Raw genomic sequence first — 26542 nt, 5'->3', positions numbered from 1 at the left:
TTTTACAGCACTCTCATATAATTTTTATTCAGGTATTCACTGTTTTAGCGTACAAGTTCCACTGAATGTCCCTTGGGGAATAACAAGTAGAGTCAGTCCAGCACTAACTGTCCTCATATAAAAAGAACAAAGGGATTAATGCCTCCTCGGAGGAAGCCCAGGACTGCCAACCAGTGGTCTCTTTCAAAGAAGGTTCTGCCCCTGCCCATTTTCATAGACACAGAGCTGGTTATAAATTCTATTGTTTTCTTTCGCCACCTACTCCTGGTGATCTTGCCCGGTTTGTTTGCTGAATAGTCACAATTTTTGGTCACCGTTTTGCCACATCCCTGTTGAGCTTTGATCCGTGTTCACAGATTTAGAGATTTGAAAAGTGGAGAAAGCAAGAGGAGGGCACCATGCTGAAAACTCAGTGAGTTCCCCAGAAGCAGCAAAACAAGGACTGCTTCTAGGGAGAGAAGTCTGGAATGCTCATGTAAGTGTTCTCAGCATTAATGGAGACGAGGAAGTGGGATGGGAAATATCTGGTGGTTTGCTGGTAAATGCTTAGCAACCAGCTGTCTGGGGAGAAGAAAGCCCTGATTTGTGACATCTGCCAATTTCCATGGAGTAAATACTCCTACCCATGGCCTGTTTCAAGTTACCAACGTGATATCACTGAGAGCTACGCTGGAAATTGATGCTCATGACTGGTTCTCCTGAGCCCGTAGCAGTCAGCACACGAATGGCAGTAATGATGGCACCACTGACTGAGGTAGGGAGGATCTGGTATAGAATTTTAAGAGATAATATGTCTCTCTTTTGTGTCAGAGATTCTTAAAATATTAGCTTTGCCACTTATTAGCTGTCTAATCTTGGGCAGAGATCCTTAAATTCCCCGTCTCATTTCCTGATTCAGTAATGCATTTATTCAATATAAATTTGAATGTCTTTTGTATGCCAGGAACTGTTGTTCTAGGCATTCTGGACACAGAGGTGAATAAAAACAAACTCTTTACCCTCTTGGAGCTTATATTCTAGAGGGGAGGACAGATAATAAGCAAGTAAACCAAAAAAATATAATTTTTTGTAGTTTATGAAGAAAACACATAGGGCACTGTAAGCCCAGAAGGGAAGATTTTGTGTTTTGTACACTGCTCTGTCCTCAGTGCTTACATCATCGCAAAAGCAAATCAGAGTGTAAAGGAGGGGTCTGCATGTGATCAGAGAGACCTGAATGATGTAAAGGAACAAATGTGGTAGGCACTGTTGGGGAGCTGGTTGAAGCCCCCATCTCCGACCTTCTTCTCTTGAACTACTTCTGGAGGGGAGTGGCCAGGTGTCACAGTTCTGGCCAGAGACAAATAAGTGGGAATCTTTTGAGTGGGATTTCTAGGAAAACTTTTATTTTCCCAATGAAGTTGTTTAGACTTATCTGGTTTCCTCTAACCCCCTTTACCTCTTGCCCCTTGGCCTTTCCTTCTTTTTGTTGCCTGGACTTAATTGAGAATTAGCAGCCATTTTGAGACTGTAAAGTTACAAGCGAGAAGATAATATTATAATGCATGCTCTTAATATTATATTTAATTACTTTCTTATAATTAATGCATGTTTTTCATATTTTAAAGGACTCAGTAAGTAGTAAAGAATAGTTAAATATTTTGAGCCCCTAATTTGTGCTTTATAACAAGAGTCATAATAGTTTGTGATTCCAGAGCCGAAAGAAAACTATCTAAAATCTTGATGCTAATGTTAATAGCGATCAGTAGACACTTCTTCAAAGCTTCAAACACATATATGAAAGCAGACAGCAACACAATGCTTAGAAAAAAATCTAGCACTTTATAAAATATTATTCTTTTTGGTCTAGAAATTTCAATATAGAAGCAAGTTATTGAAGAGTCAGTTGGTAGAGTTTTCAAACACAAAGGAACATGTGTACATGCATGTGTGTACATGTGTATAATTAAAAAGAGAATAAAAATAGTGAATACTGAGGCTCTAAGCAACCTAACCAAGAGAGGGGGTATATGAAAAAAAGAATTAGGGTTTTATGTTCTTATAGATGAACAATGTTTCTCAACCCTTTTTTCATTGTTGTTCTCCTCCCCTCAGGAGCTTTTAGACCTCTTTTTTCCCCTAATAACCTTTCCCTCACCCCATTAAATTTCAGTACCAGAGGTATACTGTATATGTTTATATTGTTAGGTAGGATTGAATTTTGAGAGCCATGAACCATTGTAATAGCTAAGATTTTTTCACCTCCTCCATAAGCCAATTTTCACCTCCTTGGGAATGGTATGAGCTCCCACCCTCACTTTTGAAATGCATGAGCTGAACCAGCACAGAACTTGAAAAAATATTTCTTACAATCTTGCTTTTATACCTCATGGGCCAGATATGTGGGAGAGTTTTCAAACTTCTGAGAAAATCTTAGAATCAGCACAGATGTTGAGATAGCTTTCTTGAAATCCTTGAAATATTTTTAGCCCTGGGAAAATTGTATCCACTTTGGGAAGCTGTATTTTTGGTCTTTTAACCCAATATAGGAGGAGTCTATCCCCTATTGTTCCCATTCCCAAATTTGTCTTTTGAAAGTTTAAAGATTGGTAATCAGAATTAGGGAGACATAAGTTTCATCATTTCTGGAAAAACATTTTAAAATTTCTTTTCACTGTGGCTTATTTGGAAAACAGAGTTAAGTAAAAAGAAGAAAAGTGAAATTACCCGTAATCTGACCATGCCAGGGGGAAAAACCCACACCATTAAGATATTAGTTTATTTCTTTCCTATTTTCCTATTTTCTTTTTAAATCTGTGACTGTGTGTGTGTGTACATGCACATATAGGTATTTTTTCAAAAATGGAATAGTCACATATGTTAATATTAGTATTAGTCATACATACCTGTTTTATAACATGCCTTTTCATTTTTTATTGTAAACATTTCCCCATGGTTTAAAGTCTTTTCCTACATCACTATTTCTAATGGCTGCATCACATCGATATTGTATATATTTAAGCAGTCCCCTATTTTTTGAGGGTAGGATATTTCAAATTTCTTGACACAATAAAAAATCTTCAGTGAATGCTATTGTAGCTACTCTTTGTACATAGCATTAATTACTCCCTTAGGAAAGATTTCTTGAAGTGTAGTTGCTGAATCAAAGATATACGTGCTTTTACTGATTTGATAAATGTTGCCAAATTTTGCTTCAGAAAGCTTGTTTGATTCAACATTTCCTAGTACTAAAATTGGTTCTTATTCTTGCCTTATATAAGCAATATTTCACATATTTCTTTGAAGGTATTAATTATACTAATTATTTTAGAGTCTTGTCCTATTAGCTCTATTTCCTCTGGTATACATTCTTGCATCTATTATCTCTAACGGTGTTGGCACTCAATGATTATCAGGTAATTTCATTTTTAAACTTTCAGCTTATTTTTGATTTGGGACACTCAAGAGTCCCTGAAAGACTAGCAGCTGTCTTTGCAGTTCACTTTATGGGAGAAGAAAAAGTTCTTTCAGGAGCTTGCATTGGTCAATGAGAGTGTGGACATGGTTGAAATATTCCAGCAGGAATAATGCATTCTGACAGCTCCTCCCTCCCTGGTGTTGCCAGCCACTCAGGGCCCCATCTTACCTCTCTTTCTGCAAAGCACACTTCCACCAGGCTATAGGTGTGTGGAATTCAGGGAAAGGAAGTGTGGGGGTGGGAGGTAGAGTGTGGCCCTGGAGGTGAGAGTGGGTAGATGACTCCACAGTGTCTGCCTGCTTCTGAGAGAGGCCAGTTTCCTCCTGTCTGTTGTTCTGCTATCCCATTCTTCTCTGGAGGCCTCTATTACCTCTGTGTATTGGGTTCCCTCATTTCTTTGTGGGAATTCTTCCCTGGGCTTCCATATTCATCCTGGGTTGATGCTTCTTTCTTCACTTGATACTGTCTACACATAGTTTCTGTCCCTGTGAGAATTTCTCTTCCTGTTTTTAAGTGGCTGTTTATTTATTTATTTGGTGAGGAAGATTAGCCCTGAGCTAACATCTGTTGCCAGTCCTCCTCTTTTTGCTGAGGAAGATTGGCCCTGGGCTAACATCTGTGCCCATCTTCCTCTACTTTATATGTGGGACGCCTGCCACAGCATGGCTTGATAAGCAGTGCGTAGATCCGCGCCTGGGATCCAAACCCATGAACCCCGGGCTGCTGAAGCGGAGCACATGAACTTAACCTCTATGCTACCAGGCTGGCCCCTATTTATTATTTTTAAGGTATCTTTTTATCATTTCTAGGATTTGGCATGGGAGAGGGAGACTGCTAAATGTACTTAGTTTTACCATCTTGAAACTGGAAGTACTTGTGTCAATTTGCTAATACATTTGCAGCATGTGAAAGTGCCTTCACCCACGTCTGGTAGAGCTTAAATGAAGCAAAGTAATAAAAAAAGGAAGACAAAATATTGACTGATCCAAACAAGCTTTTTCTGTTGAGAGAAAAGCAATAAATATGATTTGCCTGCTTTAGACAACGGACTACATGTTGGCGAAGTACCTTATTTTTCTAGAATGCCTTAAAGTTTACCAAGTACTTGATACATTCCTCATTTGATCTTCACAATCCAGTGAGATGGATATTATTATATCTATTTATACATGAAGAACAGGTTCAGATTCTTTAAAAGACTGTACAGAGAGGTTGTTGGAAGAAATGGATTTGAACCCAGTACCCAGCCTTTAAGTCCACTGCTTTCTCTATTCTACTATTAAGTATAGATTAAGTTATATGAAAAGCTTAAAATAAAAGAATGTTTTGATTAAAATATCAATGACTTGAGGGAAGGCAAAGAAAAGCATTCAAGAATCCCTTGAAGCATTTTTATCTGATATGAATAAAGAAGAACAAAGATGTACAGAGTGGAATTAAAGGTGTTATGCCTTTGAGAGGCTTTATTTAAAGCCACATTGGTGCTCATGTGGAAACCAAGGCAGAAGCTACAAACTGACATCCTTTCTGCAGTTCCCATCATGAATCTGGCCACTCAGATTTTATTTTAATTTCCTGTCAGAATAAAAAAATGGAAGACAAAAGATCTCACAATTGGTTTTCAAACCATAAACAGCTTTCACAAAATCTTTGAATATCTTTCTTCTGGTTTACTGCTGTGAATTGTTGCCTGGTCTGAATAAATTTGAAAATGGAATTCTTCAATTTAAATTATAGACTATCCCAGGGCAGAGGTTGGGAAATTTGATTTCTTTGTTATTCCCTGAGAAAAGTGCCTTTTATATTTTGGTTCCTGCTCACTACTGTGTTTTTTCTGTAACCAGGTCTGTGAGATTTAGAAATATGGATGACAGAGTATCTCTAGGTATATGCTTTCCTTATCCAATGGAGAGGTAGTAATTATATAATTTGCTTTCAAAATCTGAAAAGAAGACTGTTTCTGAAGAGTGAGTGTCTAAGATTTGAAAGTCTCAGCTAGACTGAGAGAAGAAGAGAAGTAGATTTTTATGTTTTGCAAAGGAGGATTCATAGAAAAGCTCCCAAGAAGGTTAGTTGGAGCAATTCAGAGACATTGGAGAGAATTGTCTATCGGCTGAAGGTGGGGCAAGAGAATTCTAGGACATGTTGAAATTGATGTGAATGTTTTCTTTTGGTTCTTTGGTTGCAACATAAATGGAGTTTAATTAAAGTGACATAGGGAAGAGTAAGGAGACTCTCATGGGGATTCAGGCAGGATATTCAGTAAGACTGGGAAGAGCTTAGAGGTACTGGAGCAAGTGTGGTTCTCAGTCCAAGGAGCTTCTGCTTGAAGAGCTGCATTCAGCTTTCTCAGCTGCATGACCTGTTAGGTTATCACACTTGTTACACTACTAGTGTAATGTAGCTACAGTCCAAACGCTTGCTCTGCTTTTACCTTGTTTCTGCTCCTCTATAACTTCAATGTACACATAGCCCACTGTGGCCTCTCCAGCTCTTTGACATAATAGCTGTTCTATTTCAGCTTCCGGAACTAAATCGCAAATTATTTCCATGTTGCTTGGTTCAAATTCCCAAAAAAGTATGTGATTAGGCCAGCCTGTTAGACTCTAGATGATTGGACTGGGCCTGTGATTAGCTTTCTTTGGCTCAAGAGTCAAGCCCCTGTTCAAGTGTCCAAGTAGTAGAATCATACCATGTAAAATCTGTAGGTGGCAGGGTCCTCGGGTGGATGATTTCACTTAGAAGGTGGGGGTGGCGGAGCTTCAGTAGAGTAGGAAAAGTTTGGCAGTCCTAGAATATGTTTAATGGAGCTGAAATTCAAACAAGGCAATTTGACTCCCAAGTCTATCTTCCTAAACCCATACGTTTTATATTATATACTAAGCCCTGCAATAGGAATTGGGATACAGTGGTGTGGAAACCAGACAGGATCTCTGCTCTCCCAGAGCTGTAGTGTAGTGGGGAAACATGTTAATCAAATAATTAACACCATGAGTGTATAATTACAAACAGAAATCAGTACACTGAAAAAAAGGACCACTGGTCTATGAGCGAGAACAGGAGCCTGACTAAACAGGTAGGTTGAGGAAGGCTTCCTGGAGGAAGTGACATAAGCTGAGATCTGAAGAATGAATAGGGATCAATTAGGTGAAGGAGAAAGACATGTTCCAGACAGAGTGAACAGCATGTGGAAAGGCCCTGGTGTAGGAGTGAACATGGATGGTCAGGGAACTGAAAGGAATTCAGTGTGGCTGGAGCCCAGAGATTGGGTGGCAGGGGGCCACGCCAAGGATTTTGATCTCTATTTGAAGGATAACACGTCTCAAAGAGTTTTAGGTAGGGGGTGACATAATCAGATTTGTATTTTTAAAAGATCATTCTGTCTGAAGTGTGGAGGACACACTGGAAGGAGGCCAGAGGGAATGTGGCGGAGGGTGTCTTCTGGTAGACTTTTGCTGAAGCCAAGTAAGAAATGATGGTATAACTTGGTCTAAGGTGGTGGCAGTAGGGGTGGAAAGACCTGAACAGATTCAAGAGACATTTAAGAAGTAAATTTGGCAATGGTGATGGACTAGTAAGCTTTCTATGGGCTGAAATAGAAAATACTGGAAAAAGACCAATCTTACAAGGGCAGGTCACGAGTTCAATCTTGGACACGGTGAGTTTGACGTGTAATTGAGATGTCCAAGTGAAGATTTTCAGTAGGCAGTTGGCTGTAGGGTGTGGAACCAGAGTCATTAGCATAGAGGTTTCATTGAAGTTGTGGATGTGGGTAAAATTGCCTGGGGAAAAGAAAATAAAGTGAAAAGAGAATGTGCTAGCCTCTGGGGAGAACTATTTAGTGATTGGGCAAAGAATGATGAGCCAGCAAAGAAAACATAGTTATGTTGACCAGAGTAGAATTTCCAGCAACCACTAAGGGGCGTATTGGAAGTTGGTGGTGAATTTATTGGGATTCCTGTCTGCCCTGAGGTGCGACTCTGCAAACAGCACTTACTTGCTTGGGTTCAGAGACAGGGAAAGCTGATAGCAGGGATGACCCAGGGTTTGGTTTGCTAGACATAGGGAGTGAAAGGCAGAGGGCCAGAGGATTCAGGTATGTAATATAACTTACCATACATTTTTTTTTAATATAGGAAGGGATATTTTTTATCTTAAATAATTCTTAGAAACACATTTTGTGCATAAATATTTGCTCCCATTTCAAATATTTTTTGGACAAATTTCTATATGTAGAATTAACAAAGTAAGAATAACTTGCAGACTTTTTAATGACATTGCAAATTTGTTTACAAACAGATTGCCCTAATCTTGTTTGCACTGGGGCAATGGGTATTCTAAATTTTATTCTTTGCGTTTTGACAGGCAAAATTAATATATTCCCCAAATTCTTGGTTTTTGTTACTCTCTTTCAGCTGCTATGTGTCTTGAGTAATTTTCTTTGGTTAAGGTACATAGCTCATGCATATGAGAATGTCTTTCCATTGCCTTTGCACATTAATGAAAACTTGTCTTGTTATTGAATCCTTGGGTCATAAGTGTTTCCCCTCTCAAACTGCTAAACATAAGATGCCATTTTATTCTGAATTGTAATGGTATGGGCAAATCTGAGACCAGAGTGTTCCAAAAAGAGGGAAGCGCAAAGGCCCCGAGGTGAGGAATGCTTAGAAAGCAAGCAAATGTTGCCAGAGTGGAGAGAGAAATAGAGAAAGAGAGAGAGTGAATGCTAGGAGATGAGGTCAAACAGAAAGCACAAGGTCCAATTATGACAGAGTTCTGTAAGCCAGTGTGAGGACTTTGCATTTCATTTTGAGTGAAATGAGAACCGCTGGATGGTTTGAGCAAGGTAGTGACGTGATCTGATTTCCATTGTAAGGAAATCATACTGTTGGGGCTGCACCATACAGGGCGGAGTGGCAACAAAGGCCTCTTCAGCTGCTGGTCCTCAGGTAGTTCAAGGAGCACTCCACAATTCTGAATATGTATCTAGTTTATCATACATTTTCTTGAATTTCCCATCGGTCACAAATCTTACTCATGTTCCTTTTTAGAATTGTTAATTAATATATTTTTTTGGATGCCATAGCCCCCATGCTTAAAATCTTACCCTCCTCACAAGTCATCCTTTAGTTTATTTAGAAATTCCAATTCTTGCTAAAGGGTAACCCTGTGAGCTTTGAGATGGTCTGAAGAGTATGTGCTAAATTGCCATAGCCTACTTATTGGTTCTATTTTGGAGTCCATGTGAAATCTCAGCCTCCTTTCTTTCTGTTTACATTAAGAATGTTCTTGCTAAACCAGCCCCCTTCTGACCTCCCTCATTACTTTGGGCTAGTCTGAAGCAACAGACGGACTGGCTGAACTTATGCATTGTTCCTGGGGCATAGGTCTTTGTAGGAACAGTTATAACAATTGACCATGTTTGGAGAAGAAAGCCTTTGTAAATCTTGAGTGCCCAGGGAGAGATGTGTGTGCCTGGGGTTTCTGAGAAGACATTCATGTATTTATCAATTATTTATTGGGTACATCAGCTATGTACTAGGTCCTGAATTTAGAGCTTGCATTGTATAGTCACTTAAGATATAGTTCTTAAAGAGACCAAAGCCTGACAGACGAAAATAGACTTTCCAAAAATGATTCCCTCATAGTATTTATAGGTGGTATGATTAATTTATATATAAGGCTCAAGGAAGAGACATGGAAACATTTGGTAGAGGCTGGAGAAGCTTAGAGGGGTGATATTTTAGTCTTGAAGAGATGATCCAGGGGTGGGGTGAGTAGAAGGGCACAGCATGAGTAATAACTGTGAGATAAGACCCAGGCCTCTTGTGAGACCCCTAAACACCTCAGGATGCCTGGTATATAAGGGTGAGAGTGGGGCTAACCAGGATATATAGTTAGACAGGCCAAGGAGAGCCAAGTATGACACACTGTGGCTTTTGAACTTATCCTGTGGACAAAAGGAAGCCTTGTAAAGTTTTAAGCAAGGTTGTATTATGACTAGATTCTCATTTTTAAAAGACCACTTTGGCAGCAAAAGTGCACTGAGACCAATTAGAGTACTATTGCAATAATTTACATAAGGTGAGGGCCTCAATCAAGGCAGAGCGGGTTAGTGGCTGGGGCAAGGAGTAGGAGGAGATTGTGCAGAGGTGGTGAGGAAGTCAGTGGGATACAGTGATGGAAAGAAAGGATAGATTCCAGAAGTTTTAAGAAGGTAGAATTGATGGGACATGTCAGGAGATTTGATGTGGGTGATGAGGAAAAGGAAAGAGGAAAATTCGGGGGAAATATGAGTTCAGTTTTTGAATGTTAGAATTTATGGTGATTGTGGGACTTCCAGCTGGAGATGTTCAGTAGACAGCCAAATATTTGAGAGCATTACTTAGGAAGTTGTTTTGTAAAGATGTTTGATACAAACAACTTAGGTTCAAAGTTCCTTGAATCCTTGATTTAATGAGCTTTCCCGGTCTTCACTTCAGCAAACCATCTCCACAGTGATGTCTAGATCTTAAGACCATCTTCACCTGCTCTAAATTTGAAGAACTAAAGTCTAGTATGGCAGTTTGACCACTGGTTCTTCCTATCTTCCAGCTCCCTTATTACCTTATAGCCATATCTTTTCTTTTAGGTCACTGAGACTTCATGTCCCTCTGCTTTTTCTTTTACTCCTAGTCCGTCGAAACTTTGCACTATTTCTTTTTCTATGTAGTCTAGACCATCAAGGACCCTGTCCAAATCATTCATCTTTTAGTACATATGATAGCCTCATTCCCTTGATTTCTGACATATTCATTCTGCATTCTTTTTTAATTGATTTATTGATTTATAATATCGTATAAATTTCAGGTATACATCATTGTATTTCACCTTCCGTATATGTTCATTGAAGCATTATTCACAATAGCCAAGACTTGGAAACATTCCGCACATTCTTAATGTTAGCTCTGGGCTGTGGATGCTAAAGGGAAGCAAACCATGTATGGACAGGGACCACCACAAGTATGTGGATTCTAGTGGGTCCCTCAGCATCTCTGTATAATATTTTTGCTTGTCCTTGGCCATGTTCCTTTTCCAAAACCTATTGCATATTCCAAACTTTCACCACCTTCTTTACGCCTACCTCCACATTGACACCTTGCTTTACAACCCAGTTGGCAGGTGGTCTTATTCTCTACTTCAAAGACAAAATTGAAGGGATCATGTCTGATTCCTTCAATCATCCAATTCCACACCTTCAAACTTATCCATGCCTGCATCTATACCTCCTTTCTTCTGGCCACAGAGAAGAAGAAAATTCAAAGATGTTAATATTTAAAGGTGATTCTGTATTTTTCATCTGATCATTACTCTTTCAATTATTCCTTCTTTCTCTTCTACATTAATCTCTCTCTGTTTGCACTTACCTTCTGCATGCTCAAGTCTTCTTCATCTTAAAAAAATAAAAGCCCTCATTTGAACCTTCATTTCCCTCCAGCTGTCAATCACCTCTCCAGATAAGATGGGTCAGTGAATGTTTATGATCTTGTGCCTCTAAACCAGGGTTTTTCCAACTTCAATACTATTTGGGGCCTGATAGTTTCTTTGTTGTGGAGACTGTCCTGTGCATTATAGGATGTTGAGTGGCACTCCTAGTCTTTACTAATTAAATGCTGGTAATATTCCACATGCCCCCAGCTATGATAACCAAAAATGTCTGTAGACCCCTGTTGGGGGAGAGGAGCAAAATTGTTGTAGCTGAGATTAAACTCATAGCAGTGGTTGTTTGAGTAGACATGTGCAAAGAGGCTTTGAAAAGCTGTAACAACATTTTATTAGTAGAAGAGAATGTAGCTTATTATGCTACTGGAGTGATGACAATAGCAAAGACTATTCTTCTGTTGAGAAGCTAGGCTGACAAAAAACCCAGTAGTGCATATAGAGAGAGGGAATGAAAAATTGTTGCTCTGGAGAATGTTGAGAGTGGACACTGAGAGATTGTGTGACTTCAGGTGATTGAAACTTACCTGCTGCAAAACATATGCTAATTAATTAATTTCTTTTCATTAAGATAACTGCTTTCTGATATATTATGTAGTAAATTAGCAAGCTGGATAACTCATTACCATATATGATGGAAGCATAGTGACAGGTTTTACAGGAAGAGAAACATGACCCCTAAAGAGAAATGTATGCCCTTTGAACGATGGTCAAATTTGAAATGAGGTTCATATATGTTAATGATATTTATGTATACCAAGATGTTCAAGTTTGTATCAATTTTGAAAAAAAGGACTGTGAGTTTAGGTATAAATTATGGAATGTTATTCTTTAGGACAGAAAGGAAAAATGGTAGTTCCATTAAGCACAAGAAGTGCCCTTTTCATTTCAGCACACCCAGCACTGACTTGGGTCTACCATTGGATTCAGTTCTCTAGGTTGCTCCCTCTTGGTGGATAACGTAGGAAACTGAATTAAGAAAGTCAGAATGTCTGTTGTGAGAGCAGGAGACAAGGTGATTCCAAAGTGGCCTTAAGCTCTGTATTTTATTTTAAAATCTTGTCTATGTTGTAGAAGTTTCCTGAGACTTTTGAGACCTAATGACATGATGCCCTGAAAATATGTTTTAAATCAGTTATTTTTAATTTGTTGAGTGCTTGCTGTGTTTCAAACCCTGGGCTGAAATCAGGGAAATATCTCTAGTTCTTCTATAAATGTGAGATGCAGTGATGTAAGGGCGCCAGCTCCTCTTGGCTCACAAGAGCCCATTTTCCACCTGTCTTCTCAACTCTGGTGACTGGAGTCAGTGATGGTAGGAGTATTTACATCATGGAATCAAAACGCCCCACAAATCAGAGCTTTTTTTTTTTCTTTCCAGAGAACTGTTTTATCAGCATGCCACTGAAGATAGGTCTTATTTTCCCCATTTTACAGCTGAAACTAAGGCTCTGAGAAGTAACTTTCTAAATGAGTATAACTTTGAAAGCCACATGAGCCCTTAGGAGGCAAGGCATAATATTCATATAAGACAATTCCTTATTTTTCTACTCAAATGGCATACTCCAGTTGAATTTAGGTTTTCTTCGTGGAAGATTCAATATCCCGGTGAACCGTATGTTTTTCTTCTTTTTTATTTTCACTGTGTACGACAGGTTATAATGAGACGATTTTGATGTTCTTCTGTTTCTCACTGAACATAATGGGTCATAAGATACTCCTTGATACCTGGATTTTGGTGTATTTTAGAATGTTATTTTTCATCATACTTGGTTTTCTAACAAATATGTTATTTGCAAAATGTTCCCAGCATTTGATTACTTAACCCCTGTTCTAAATACTAACTAGTTCTATGATCCTGAATAAGTTTTCTTAGCTGCCCAGTATGGAGGATACCACCACTGACCGCTAAGGTCAGTGCCATTCATGCCAGCTTGAAGATTCTGGTTCTTCTAACAACTAGAGTATGCCCAGCTGTTAAAATTCTAATATGGAACATAAGTTCTAAATAAAGAAATTTGAGTCTAATTTTATTGAAAATGCAGCCTTAGAAGTGAAGTTTGTTATTTTGTCATGCAATGAAGTTTTCTTTTTTGTACCGAAAGTTTCAGAATCTGAAGCTGAGGGAACTCTACTGTGAGGAAAACCCGCTGTTGCTGAGGCAGCCAGTGAAGGCTGTAGGACAGGAGAACGTCTGGACTCTGCAGGTGAGGCTTGTCGTTCACGCAGGTCTTCAGACGAAAGCCACGGTCTGAGGTTCAAAGTTTTCTTGTAAAGCATCCTTGCCATGTCAGCCAATGATTAATGTAACCCTAGTCCATCAGCAATGTGGATATTAGACATAGTCTCTTTGACTTGCTTACAGGATCCAATGTAATCCTATCTGATCTCCAGAGTGACTAAATTCAGAGAAATGGAAACATTTTGTTGGATGAAAAGAAAAGAGAGGACTTTCTTTTCGCTTTAGCCTTCCAAGTATTTTTTCAGGATGTATTTGATTTGTTCTTAGCAGAGTCTTTGCATCTTCCATTGCGTTTTCACTTGTCCCCATTCCTAGTGGATGAATGTATATGATCCAGAAATCGTGTTCGTTTTAGTAAAACAAGTTGATGATATTAAAAGAAGGAATAAGAAAGCATATTAGAGGACTCTCTTTGTGTGTCCTTTGGTGATGGATGAGTTCAAGATGGCAGATCCACGTTTGAGTATGAGTCTCCATCATGAATTTGGACATCTCAGGTCCATTGAGGTCTATAGCTGAACTTGCAGAGTTGTCTTAAGACTTTCAGGAATTGCATAGGATTCAAGTTTCCTGGCTGCAGGAAACAACTAAGCTTGTTTAATAATTTACTTTGTTTTAAAATAACTTTTTCCGTTATTGCATAAGTGATATACATTTAATTACAGAAAACTAGAAAATTCAGGTGAGCAAAGAAGAAAATAAAAATTATAATACTATACTGATTTTAAAAAAAGTTTATTACAAAAGTAATACAAGCTCATTTAGAGAAATCAGAAAAAAGTAAGCTAAAAGAAGTTGATAAAAATACTCAAAAGTCTAGTACCCAGAGATATGACTACTATTCTCTCTGATATTTATTCTTCTAAAACTTTCTATGCATCTAGAATTATTTTTATTGAGAATAAGTTCAAATTTTACATACTATTAAGAGACTTGTTTTTTCACTCAAAAATATTGTGAGGATCTTTCAAATTAGTAAAAAAAAAATCAGTCTATGACGTCTTTTTTGATGAATACATAGTATTCATAGTTATATGATCACACCATAATATTTTTAACTACTTCTCTATGTTGGCTATTTAGATTATTAATAATTTTTTGGCTTTTTGGCCTTTATAAGCAACACTAGAGTGACCACCCTCATAACAAATTTCTCATGTTCATAATATCCCTATGAGTGAAATTGTTGGGCCAAGGAACTGGCATCTTTTAAAGTTTGATTAGCACTTTTCAAATTCCCTTCCAGAGAATCAATCTGTATTTCCACAAATAGTATTATTTTTTACTCTTGTGTGAAAAAAAACTTATTTGAAATTTAATTGTAAATGAATTAAAAAACTGCAGTATTTAATTTGTTTAATCTCTTATAAGCTATTTGTTCTCCTTGAATCAAGCATTTCAGAATAATAATAATAATACCTAACACTTATTAAGTTTACTAGGGGCAAGGCACTTTTGTAAGCACTTACCAGGAGTGAACTAATCTAGTCCTCCAATAATTCTAAAAAGGTAAGTACCATTGTTGTCCCCTTTTTATGGACAAATTGAGACCCAGAGAGATTAAACAACTTGTCTGAGTTCACAGAGCTAGTAAGTGTTGGGATGATAATGCCAACGTAAGCAATTGGGCTCCAGGTTTCATGCTGCAATGTTGCCTTGAAAGGAGCTGCCGGAGGTGAAGGAAAAGGAAAAGGGGTAGTCCCTGGTTGGAAGAGGTTCCAGTTAGTGGAGAGGCTGAATGAGCAGCTAGCCCAAGGTGGCAGTGGTCTTCCAGGGAGTTCTTGAAGGCAAGAAGGTTGCCCTGTGGCTGGGAGCAAGACACAGGGTGAGAGAGCACTATTTCTTCCTTCTCATTTTCAAAACTATAAGGAGTCAGGAGCACAAGGGTGTTTTGTTTGTTTTTTTTTTTTAAATATACATATATACCTAATAGAAGTAACAATTTTTACTATAAGTGATTGGGGTATTTATGAAAGTATCTCTAAGAATTTTTCTTAGAAAGGTGACTTAAATTGACTATACATTTTGTATTTGTACTTAAAGTAAAAGTCATTTCTACTGGACATTTGGTTAACATTACTGATTGAACTACTTGGGCTGTCAGAGAACTATAGGGCTTTGATCCAGGCTATGCCTTGGTAAAGATTTTTAAAAACTTTTCTTCACTTTGGAGATTTACAAACTAAAATTTAATGTTAAGAACTACATTATAACAAAATATTAGCCAGAAAATACTGCATCAGTAGATGAGAGGCTAAGAGTTTTACTTGTGTTATCTAATTTAATTTTCTGAACTCTACGTGATAGTGTTGGAAAAAATCCCTATTTTACAGATGAGGTCCCCAAGATCAGAGAAGTTAAGGACTTGTCCAAATAAAGTCACGCAGCTAATAAGTCATAGAGTCAGGATTTGCACCTATTTATCTAGCTGACTGTGACTTTGCTTACAAAGAGAACCTTTGCTCTTGATGCTTTGTTTAGTGCCTATCATGCACACAGCAACAGTTGATTATACAGTGGTTCCAAAGTTCAGCATTCCTTCTAAGGATTCATATTTTTTTATATTTTATAATTTTTAATGTTCATATAAATGTAATTTGTATATGGACAATTTTGTAATTCAAATTAAATTATCATATGTAAGGAAAAATAAAATAATACACTTCAAACTAATTTTAGTCTATGATAGATTAAACACAGGAATAATCTCTGACCTACATATAGTTAGCTAACAAATATTCTAACAAAATAGCATATAGACTATTCAAAAGGAACGATTTATTTACCCATAAGAGATTTCTTGACTTTTTAACACTGGAATTAGGCGATCATTAAGTTGTATATTCTCAAAAACTGCATTGCATGTATCTTTAAGAGGTGTCCTAAAAGATACCATTGGCAGGACCAATGGTATCTTACTTTATATATACTTGAATTTCCAAGTACTAACTTTATATTTCAATGGTATATGTTATTCTTCCAAGGTAACACATTGGCAGCAAGTAAGGGAAGAATATAAATAATGGGTAATGTAAGAATTGTCAAGAGACATACAGGTGCAACAAACATATTTGGTTCCAGAAATCATAAATGGAAAAAATGAACTGTATGAGTTGTGACCTATTTATAGGTTCCATTATTTCAGCAAATTCTTCTACCATCTGCTATTTTGGGGAGTCAATTCTTGTCTATTAGTTTCCTGCAGCTTTATAGTGAGACCCAACCAGTGAATTCTGGTAGCTAAAAATTTACCTCTAAACTCAATATTTCATTCAGAATCACAAGCTATGCTCTGTGTAAATAGTTAGAGAAAGGTCATCATAGACATTTAATTTAGGAGTCCTGGCAATATTAGTATGAAAGGGTAATTCTCTCAGAAAAGATGACCTCATTATGTAACCACCCAGGAAAAGGAGCTTAAGTGGGTAGGAGGGTATGCTGTTGAAGGATCAGACGTTTAAGGAACCCATGCTCAGGCTGTTTGCTGTATAAAGGCAGCTTTCCTAGATGCATATTAAGTGGAAGGGATAGAGTAGCAAGGAACACGGAGACAGCAATTATAGGATTTTGTTGTTATTTTTAAGATTTTAATTGGGGTGAATGAGTGAAAGATTATGTATGTATGTATGTATGTATTCCCAAGGATTTCTATCAGAGTCTGATGTGGATTATTTCAATATCACTGGGAAATCTTTCACTTTGGCCAGAAAAAAAATCCCATACACTATTAAAATTCCTGCAATGTTTGTGTAACATTTATACAGGACTTCCATGCTACTGGCACGAACAATGGGGGGCATTTAGTGGAGTAAATCAAATGTTTATTTTATTTACTTGGTCAGTGAAGACTTAATTTTATGCATTATATATATTTTTTTACTTTAAGATGATGATGTTGTTGATGGTCGTGGTGAAAGTCAGCTTATATCCTCACCACCCCTTTTATTATTTAATATTATAATATTATTATTACCTAAAGTAAGGTTTCTGGACATATCTATGTGGGTAGGTTTAATGCAGATTGAATTCAGAGATTTGGTTCATAGGAATCAGTGCCCTTTACCAGTATGGCTGTATTCAGGTGCTCATTGTAGTAGATGACTTAGACCAGTGCTTCTCAAACTTGAACATGCATGCGGATTACTCCGGGGAAACTTGTTAATTGCAGATTCTGATTCAGTAGGTCTGGAGTGCAACCAAGAGTGTGAATTTCTAAAAAGCCTCCAGGTGATGTAGATTCTGATGGTCCACAATCCACAGTTTAAGTAGTTAGGATTTAGACATTAGTAAATACGACAAGACTCAACTTTTGAGTCCAGTCTAAATATTTGTACAGTCCTTGCTTATTGTAATGAGAGGCACAAAATTTGAATGTAAACTTTATCCAATAATGTAAATTTATTATAACTTGGATTCCTGTATGTAAGAGACATAGAAACATTACAATAGAAATAACTTGCTTTTCTTATATTGTTGAAAACTAAATTTATTTACAATGTCTGTCATTGACAATATAATTCATTATATATACTATGGAAAATTAATTTAACAGAAACTGTGAGGAATAAGCCAAAAATATAAATTAGTTAAATGGGAATCAATGTAATGTAGATTAGTTATTTTGAAAATAATCTGAGGAACCATATTCTTTTTTAATCTAGGAAATAACATCAAGATTTATAATGAATCAGCTAGCAGAAAAGAATCTTTTCCTAATGCAAGCCATAGAATGGTACCCACAGGTCAGGAACATGATCTCTCAGGGAAGAAAATGTGCAATATGTGGAAAGTCCTTTTTAACAGTATGGCTGGAATGTGTTGAATTTGTTCCTCCATCAAAGGTAAATGGAGATTTTTCTGTGAATATGAACATAAGCCCTTCTTTCATTCTTTGTCCTTATGTAAATTAACCAATACTAACTAGATTTGTATCTAAGAATTGACTTCCATGATAGCAAAATGGGTTTTTTTCCATCTTTAATGAGATATAATTGACACATAGCATTGTGTAAGTTTAGGGTGTACAACTTGTTGATCTGATACATTTATGAGTTACAAAATGATTACCATCATAGTGTTAGCTACCACCTGCATCCCATCACATAGTTATCGTTTCTTTTTTTGTGGTGAGAACACTTAAGATCTACTCTCTTGGCAACATTCAAATATGTTATACAGTATTATTAGCTATAATCACCATACTGTACATTAGAGGCCCAAACTTGTTAATCTTATAAGTGGAAGTTTGTACCCTTTGACCAATATCTCCCCATTTCCTCCACCCCCTAGCCCCTGGTAACCACCACTTTACTGTTTCTCTGAGTTTGTCTTTTTCAGATTCCACATATAAGTGATATCACACAGTATCTGTCTTTCTCTGACTTATTTCACTCAGCATAATGCCCTCAAGGTCCATCCAAGTTGTCACGAATGGCAGGATGTCCTTCTTTCTCATGGCTGAATAATATACCGTGGAATATATTTTGTATGTATGTGTATATATATATATACACACACACACGCACACGCACACACACGCACACGCACACACACACACATCCCACATCTTCTTTATCCATTCATCTGTTGACGGACATTTAGGTTGTTTCCATATCTTGCCTATTGTGAATAATGCTTCAGTGAACGTGGGAGTTCAGATATCTCTTTGAGATTCCTATGGATATATACCCAGAAGTGTGATTGCTGGATCATATGGTAGTTCTAGTTTTAGTTTTTTGAGGAACCTTCATACTGTTTTCCACAGTGGCTGTACCAATTTATGTTCCCACCAGCAGTATATGAGGGTTCTCTTTTTCTCCATAACCTTACCAACATGTGTTATTTATTGTCTTTTTGATAATAGTCATTCTAACAGGTGTGAGGTGATCTTTTTGTGGTTTCTATTTGCATTTCCCTGATGACTAGTGACGCTGAGCACCTTTTCATGTACTTGATGTCCATTTGTATGTCTTTTTTGGAAAAATGTCTATTCAGTTTCCTTGCCCATTGTTTAATTGGGTTGTTAGTTTTTTTGCTATTGAGTTGTATGAGTTCTTCATATATTTTTGATGTTAATCCCTTATCAGATATATAATTTGCAAATATTTTCTCACATTCCATAGGTTGCCTTTTCATTTTAAGTTTTTTTTGCCGTGGAGAAGCTCTTTAGTTGGATGTAGTCCCATTTATTTATTTTTGCTTTTATTGCTTGTGCTTTTGCTGTTGTATCCAGGAAATCACTGCCAAGACCAATGTCAAGGAGCTTTTTTCCCCTATGTTTTCTTCCAGAATTTTACAGTTTCAGTTCTTAAATTTAAGTTTTTAATTTCGAGTTAATTTTTCTGAGTAGTGTAATATACGGGTCCAATTTCATTCTTCTGCATGTGGTTATCCAGTTTTCCCAATACCATTTATTGAAGAGACTATCCTTTCCCCATTGAGTATTCTTGGCTCCCTTGTCAAATATTAGCTGACTATATATGCTTGGGTTTATTTCTGGGCTCTCTATTTTGTTCCATTGGTCTATGTGTCTATTTTTATGCCAGTACCATACTGTTTTGATTACCATAGCTTTGTAGATAGTTTGAAATCAGGAAGTGTGATGCGTCCAGGTTTGTTCTTTTTTTCAGGATTGCTTTGGCTATTTGGGGTCTTTTGTGGCTCCATACAAATTTTATAATTGTTTTTTCTATTTCTGTGAAAAATGCCATTGGAATTTTGATAGGAATTGCATTGAATCTATAGACAGCTTTGGGTAATATGGACATTTTGACAATATTAATTCTTCTGATCCATGAACATGGGATTTCTTTCCATTTGTTTGTGTCTTCTTCAGTTTCTTTCAGCAAGGTCTTGTAGTTTTCAGCGTATAGACCTTTCACCTCCTTTGTTAGATTTATTCTTAAGAATTTTACTGTTTTTGATGCTCTGGTGAATGGGATTATTTTACTTCGTTTCAGATGTTTTGTTGTTAGTATATAGAAATGCAACTATATTTTCTGTATGTTGATTTTGCATCCTGCAGCTTTACTGAATTGGTTGATTAGTTCTTGCAGTTTTTTGGAGGAGCCCTTAGGATTTTCTATATATAAGATCATATCATCTGCAAACAAAGACAGTTTTGCTTCTTTCTTTTCTGTCTGGATGCCGTTTATTTCATTTTCTAGCCTGACTGCTCTGGCTAGGATTTCCAGTATTATGTTGAATAGGAGTGGTGTAGAGCTTGGCACAGTGCTTGGCACATATTTTATTTCTAAGAATGACTGATGAATCACAAGATCTGGATTTGAATACAAGCTCCTCTGTTTTATTAGGTTATTAATATATTACATCAAATGTATCATAGAGAAAAATCTGGCAGAGTCATTGCCAATGAGGGTTAATGTCCTCAAAGGTGAAATAATGATTGAGGAGATATTTGAAAGTCAAAACCAGCTAGACATTAAACACCGAGTGAAAATAGAGATCATCACTGGAAAAATGAAAACAGAAATGTATGTTGCTTCTCAAGATGGGAGTACATCTGTAATCTTGATCGCTTATGTAACTGTGATATTACGAGATTTATAAGAAATATATACATATTTGTGTTATGACCCAAGGGGGGTCATTTGCCCACCACAACACATGCCAATAGTCAAGAGGCAAGGTGGTAGGAGAGAAAGAGTTTTATTACAGCTTCCTAGCAAGGGGGAAGATGGCTGACTAATGTCCAAAAGAACCATCTTAAGGGGGCACACAGAATCTTCAAGCAATTATATAGGCCAGTGAGTTATAGGGGAAGGGGTTAGGAATATTGATGCCCCTGGTGTTGCAGACTGGAAGTTGCCACATCAGATCTTTCAGTTGTCGTGGATATCAGCATAGAATCTCTGTCCAGAGGCCATCACAATCCTAGGGTACTCAAAAGACAAAATTAATCATTTTATCACAGCTGGGAGGGGCCATAAAATCTACAGAGCCTGCATATCCCCTGGAGACAGGCCCTTAATTATCTAGGCTATGTGCAAACTAAAGCGTAGTTTCAAAGGGGCTGGTGAGTCAGGGTCATTCATAGTTCCAACATGGCTTTCTCCTGTAAGATGGCTTCCCTTAGGCTAACTTTTGACAGTGCCTATGTCAAGTAACTCAGCGGAGCTAACATTTGGTCATTCTGATGACCAAAATATATTTCTCAGATATATTTGGTCTTTATCCATTGTTCTTGGCTCACACCTCCCAAAACCTTAGGAATTTTCTGCGTGACAAGAGCAATGAGAGCATCTTTTGTTATAATATTTGGTCTCTTGTCCCCAGTTCCTGAAAACCTTCAGAGCCATAAAGATGTCTTTTCTTATGTTAATGAATTTACTTTTGGAAAGCACAGAAGGGTGAAGGCTGGTTGCCAGGAGAACCATGTATGTGATCAGATGATTGGAACTTTCAGTCCCATCCCCTGATTTCTGGGGAAGGGAGGGAGGCTTTAGGTTGAATCAGTCTCCAATGGCCAATGACTTAGTCAATCATAACTACATAATAAAGCCTCCATAAAAATCCAAAAGCACAGCTCGTTGGTCCTTTTTTTCAGAGAGCTTCCACGTTGGGAGCCAGGACTCTTCCACATGTCACCAGCCAGAACCCAAGCTCCGTGAGGACAGAAGCTACTTTGTTCAGGACCTCACCCTGTTTCTCTCTTCATCTGACTGTTGATTTGTATCCTTTAATGTCCTTTGTAATAAATTGGTAATCTAGTGAATAAACAGATTTTCTTGAGTTCTGTGAGCCATTCTAGCAAATTAATCAAACCCAAGGAGGGGGGCCTTGGGAACCTCTGATTTTTAGCCAGTTGGTCAGAAGTACAGGTAACAACTTGGACTTGGGATTGGCATCCTGAGTTGGAGAGAATCGTTGGAATCTCCAGTTTGTAGCCAGTTGATCAGAAGCACAGGTAACAACCTGGGCTTGCAACTGGCATCTGAAGTGGAGGGCAGGCTTGTGGGACTGAGCTCTTTGCTTGTGGAATCTGATTCTGTCTCTGGGTAGATAGTGTCACAATTGATTTGAATTCTGCGACATCCCTCTGGAGTCCGAGAACTGCTTGTTCGTGTGAGGAAGCGCCCCCCCCCCCCCACCTACACGTTGGAATTGGGTCCAGGAACCCTTTGCAGTAACCTATCTGTGAATTGTTCACATTTCCATCTGGAATGGATTGTTATATTCAAGAGACATTTTATGAGTATAACACATGTTGTATTACTTAGTAAAAGTTGCCAAACACTCTGCTGTTCACTGGCCATGACATGAACACCTTGGGCAAGTTGCCATGTTCATTTTTTCCCAGTGAAAGTCTTTCTTATAAAAGATGTCCTTGTTCTGATAGATTCCCTCTCAAAATCATCTGATGAGCTGCTAGTCTCATTTCAGTAAAGAAATTGCAACCTAATAATAGTAACCACAGCCAACATTTATTTGGTACTGAGTGTGTATCTGACATTGTGCTACGCATGTCACTTGTAATTCCTCAATTAATGTCCAAAATAACCACATGACACCTATGAGAAATTCAAGGTGCAGAGGAGTGAAGTAATTTGACCGCCTTCACGAAGCTGCTAGGTAAAGGCTCTGAGGAGGGAACCCATGTATGTGATTCCTTGCTCTTAACCAGACAAGCTGGCCCATCATTCCTAAGCTTTTCAATCCAGTATTCCTCATTTGCTTCAACTGAATTTAAAGCATTCATGTTAAAGAGCCTTATTCTGTCATCATTTATTTATCCACTCAAACTCATTAATTTTTTTCCTACTATGTGTCAGGTCCTTTACCAAGGGCTGGGAATACAGAGCTCCAGCTCTCCAGGAACTGACACATTCCCAGGAGAAGTGGTATAATAAGGTGATTGGAATCTGATAAATTAGGCTTGATGACTAGCCCTACTGCTTACCACCTGTGTCATCTTAGTTTTCTCTTTGAGGCTGAGTTTCCATCTGTAAAATTGCGATGGTAGTAGTGCCTATCTCCCAGGGCTGGGATGAGTGATACCTGAGGTCATGCATAGACCATGCTTAGCACAGCAGGTGCTTAAGAAAGGCAGTGCATAGGAGATGCTCAACAAGCAAGGCCCTCAGAAGAGAAAGAATGCTTACATTCTTGTTCTAAGTATTCTGATGGAGGAGTGCACAGGGTGCTGTGAGAACAAGGCATCGCAATTAGATGGGGACGTTCCCTGGCCTATCCCTGGGGCCCAGCACTTGGAGAATACATAATACACGTTAAAATTATTTCAATAGGCGTTGCTTGTAAATGGGCTTTGAATAAGAGAGAAGCATTAGAATAGATAAAGAAACAGTGGACAGAGGCATTTTAGGGAGGCAACTGCCTGTGCAGAGGTAACATGGTGCAAAGAAATTGCACACTGGGTACAGGGAACTCACTGAGTATGAGGTCTGGGAGATTAGGTTAGAGAGAGAAGCAGGTGTGAGATCAGGATGGCTCTTGTGTGTGAAGTTTGAACTTAATTTTGAGAGCTACTGTGTGCATTTGCTACAGCTGCCATAACAAAGTACCACAGACTGGGTGGCTCAAACAACAGAAATTTATTTTCTCACAATTCTGGAGGCTAGAAGTCCAAGACCAAGGTGTCAGAAGACTTGGTTTCTTCTGTGGTCTCTCTTCTTGGTAGTAGATGGCTGTCTTTTCCCTGTGTTTTCACATTGTCTCCCTTCTGTACACATCTGTGTCCAAATTTCCTCTTCGTATAAGCACACCAATCCTGTTGAATTAGTTGAATTAGTTAAAATGATGTCATTTTAACTTAGTTACCTGCTTTCAAGACCAATTCTCCAAATACAGTCCTGTTTGGAAGTTAGGACTTCAACATAAAACTTTGGAGGGCACATAAATCAGCCCATAACAGCTACTTACAGTTGTTGAAGCAGTGAAGTAGCAAGATGAGATTTTTTTTGACAAAGAGAGGTTGGAGCTGGTGATGCGGATTTAAGGATTGTTTATGTAAGTGTGGCCCTTGATGCCATGGGAATGAAGATTGCCCAAGGAGACTTACATAGTGAGGTGAGAAGACAAGAAGGATAGAACCCTTGAGGACAACAATATTAAAATGGTGGGCAAAAGCAGGAGTTAGCAAAGGAGAATGAGAAAATGCAATCAGGGAGGGAGTGGCAAAATCAGGTAGAATGGGCACAAATTTTCTAGCTATAATACACAGATATGCAAGAAGTGGGATTTTACTTTTTCTTCTGCTGAACTTATCTTCTATTTGGGCTCCCATCCTACAGGAAAACAATTCTAGTTAATTCCAGGTTTATGTGGTAATTTTAGGATGTTCTTGGTCATTTCAGATTTAATCTTGATCATTTAGATTTTTTTCCCCCTCCCTTTCTTCTTGTATTATACAACTTTTGGAGCTCTTAAGTAGTGTCAAGACATTAGGAAGTGGGAGCAATATGTTCTGCCAATGTCCTGTGTTCCATGTGGGCATCCTCTGAGGTATATGGTCATCCTTTCAAGACCTCAGATATGGTCCTATCTCCATGATGGTGTCTGCTGAGTCATCCACTTGCCATTAATCTCTGCTTATCCATCCATGCGCCTTGTGCCTTCTTGTTCTGACTTTCAAGTCCTTTTGGCCTGCTGGTCCACTTTCAGCCACTTCCATGCTATTCTCTGGGCGTGAGAAAATTTCTCTTACTCCAGTATGGGCTTAAGAATGAGCTGATTAAAGGTGCCAAATTGAGAGATTCAGGGCCGAGGAGAAAAAACTGGGCTGGAAAATGGGAGGAGGAAGGTGATATCCTTTGTGTTATTAAGTGAGAGGGCTGGAAGCAGGTTGCATTGATCCAAAGCCTGAATGGGAACACAGAAGTGAAACCATCAAGTCTTAACTAATCTCTACAAAATATAGAGGGTAAAAGGTAGGAAAGCAATAGGCTATTCCCTGGAGGGTGAGAAAGGCTTGAGGAAAGATTTTGACAATGGTGAAATATGTGCATGATTGTAGCCTGTGGAAGGAGCTAGTAGAGGATGAAACCTAAGATTAGTTTGTGTTGTATGCCAATTCAGGAAGAGTTTAGTGTTTTGATTATGTACTACCTACTTTAAGGACTTAATAGGGCTAGAATTTGGTGGCAACATGATGAGCTTCATCTGTTCCATCACCTTAAGGGATTGAGTAAGCCAAAAAGAGGAGATATGAAAGTTTTTAAACAACTAGAAAATGGATAGTGGTAGTGCTTTTCCACTTGCGAAATGATTTTTACATATTTTTTTCCTTCACTACCTTTAACGGGTACTTACTATATGCAAGGTACTGTGCTGGGCTATCAGAATCCAAAGACGAATAAGACACAGTTCATGGCATCAAGGAGATTACAGACCATTTATTAAAATACGATGATATAAGCATTATAATAAGGCATTAGACAGAACCAACAACTACTTAGGAGATGTCTTAGTCTGTTCAGGCTGCTGTAATGAAACACCACAGACTGGGTGGCTTATGAAAAACAGAAATTTATTTCTCACAGTTCTGGAGGCTGGAAATCCAAGATCAGGGTGCCATCATGGGCAGATGAAGGCCCTCTTTTGGGTCACAGACTTCTTGTTGTATGCTCACATGGCGGAAGATGCTAGGGAGCTCTGTGGGGTCTCTTTTATAAGGGGCCTAATCCCAACCATGAGGACTCTGCCCTCATGACCTAATCACCTCCCAAAGACCCCACCTCCTAACACCATCACGTTAATCTTGAGGATTTCAAAATATGAATTTTGGGGGAACACAAACATTCAGTTATAGCAGGAGGCTTAAGATAAACTTTCCTGAGGAGGTGACGTTTGAGTAACATGAGTCCCCAATCCTCATATTAATTTTGTAACTTGGTTTCATTGTCTCCATTCACAACCTTAGTAAGGCAACTAAGTAAGTTAAGTAGCTTGTTCATAAATCTCAAATCTATGAAATAACAGAATTAAGACTTTAGTTTCTGCCTCTGATACCAACTTCAGGTCTCTTTTTTCTGTGCTATAGCATGCACATTTTTATTTTGAGCCATAAGAGAAAGTGCAAATAAATTCATTGATTGATGGTGATACAATTATTTACAACAGCTTCCTTCATATATTTGAAAGACTGTCATGAGGAAGAGAGGTGAGGCTTTTCCTCTTTTGACCTGCAGAGTGGAACGTAGGACCACTGATATTCAGGACAGATAAATGGAAAAGTTTTCTTACAAGATTTTACACACATACACACACACACACACACACACACGCAGGTTAACATTAGTCATCACTGAAGAAACAATAGGAAGGAAGAAAGAACAGGAGAATAAAGAGATTTGGTATTTACATAATTTCATTTTAAAAATTAAAAGGGA

The 26542-nt window shown here is 38.1% G+C and overlaps 1 protein-coding gene across 1 annotated transcript in view; it reads left to right on the top strand.

Annotated features, from left to right (window-relative positions):
* Positions 1 to 26542, top strand: part of LRRC69 (leucine rich repeat containing 69) — a 92074-nt gene that overhangs the window by 56722 nt on the left and 8810 nt on the right. The window contains 2 exon segments of the mRNA XM_014788045.2: positions 13039 to 13140; positions 17837 to 18016. Of these exon segments, the coding sequence (XP_014643531.2) occupies positions 13039 to 13140; positions 17837 to 18016 (282 nt within the window).

Source organism: Ceratotherium simum, chromosome 23 (genome assembly GCF_057802395.1).
Source record: "Ceratotherium simum simum isolate JZ-2026a chromosome 23, ASM5780239v1, whole genome shotgun sequence".
Classification (NCBI taxonomy): domain Eukaryota; kingdom Metazoa; phylum Chordata; class Mammalia; order Perissodactyla; family Rhinocerotidae; genus Ceratotherium; species Ceratotherium simum.
This window is presented reverse-complemented; position numbering and strand designations above follow the sequence as displayed.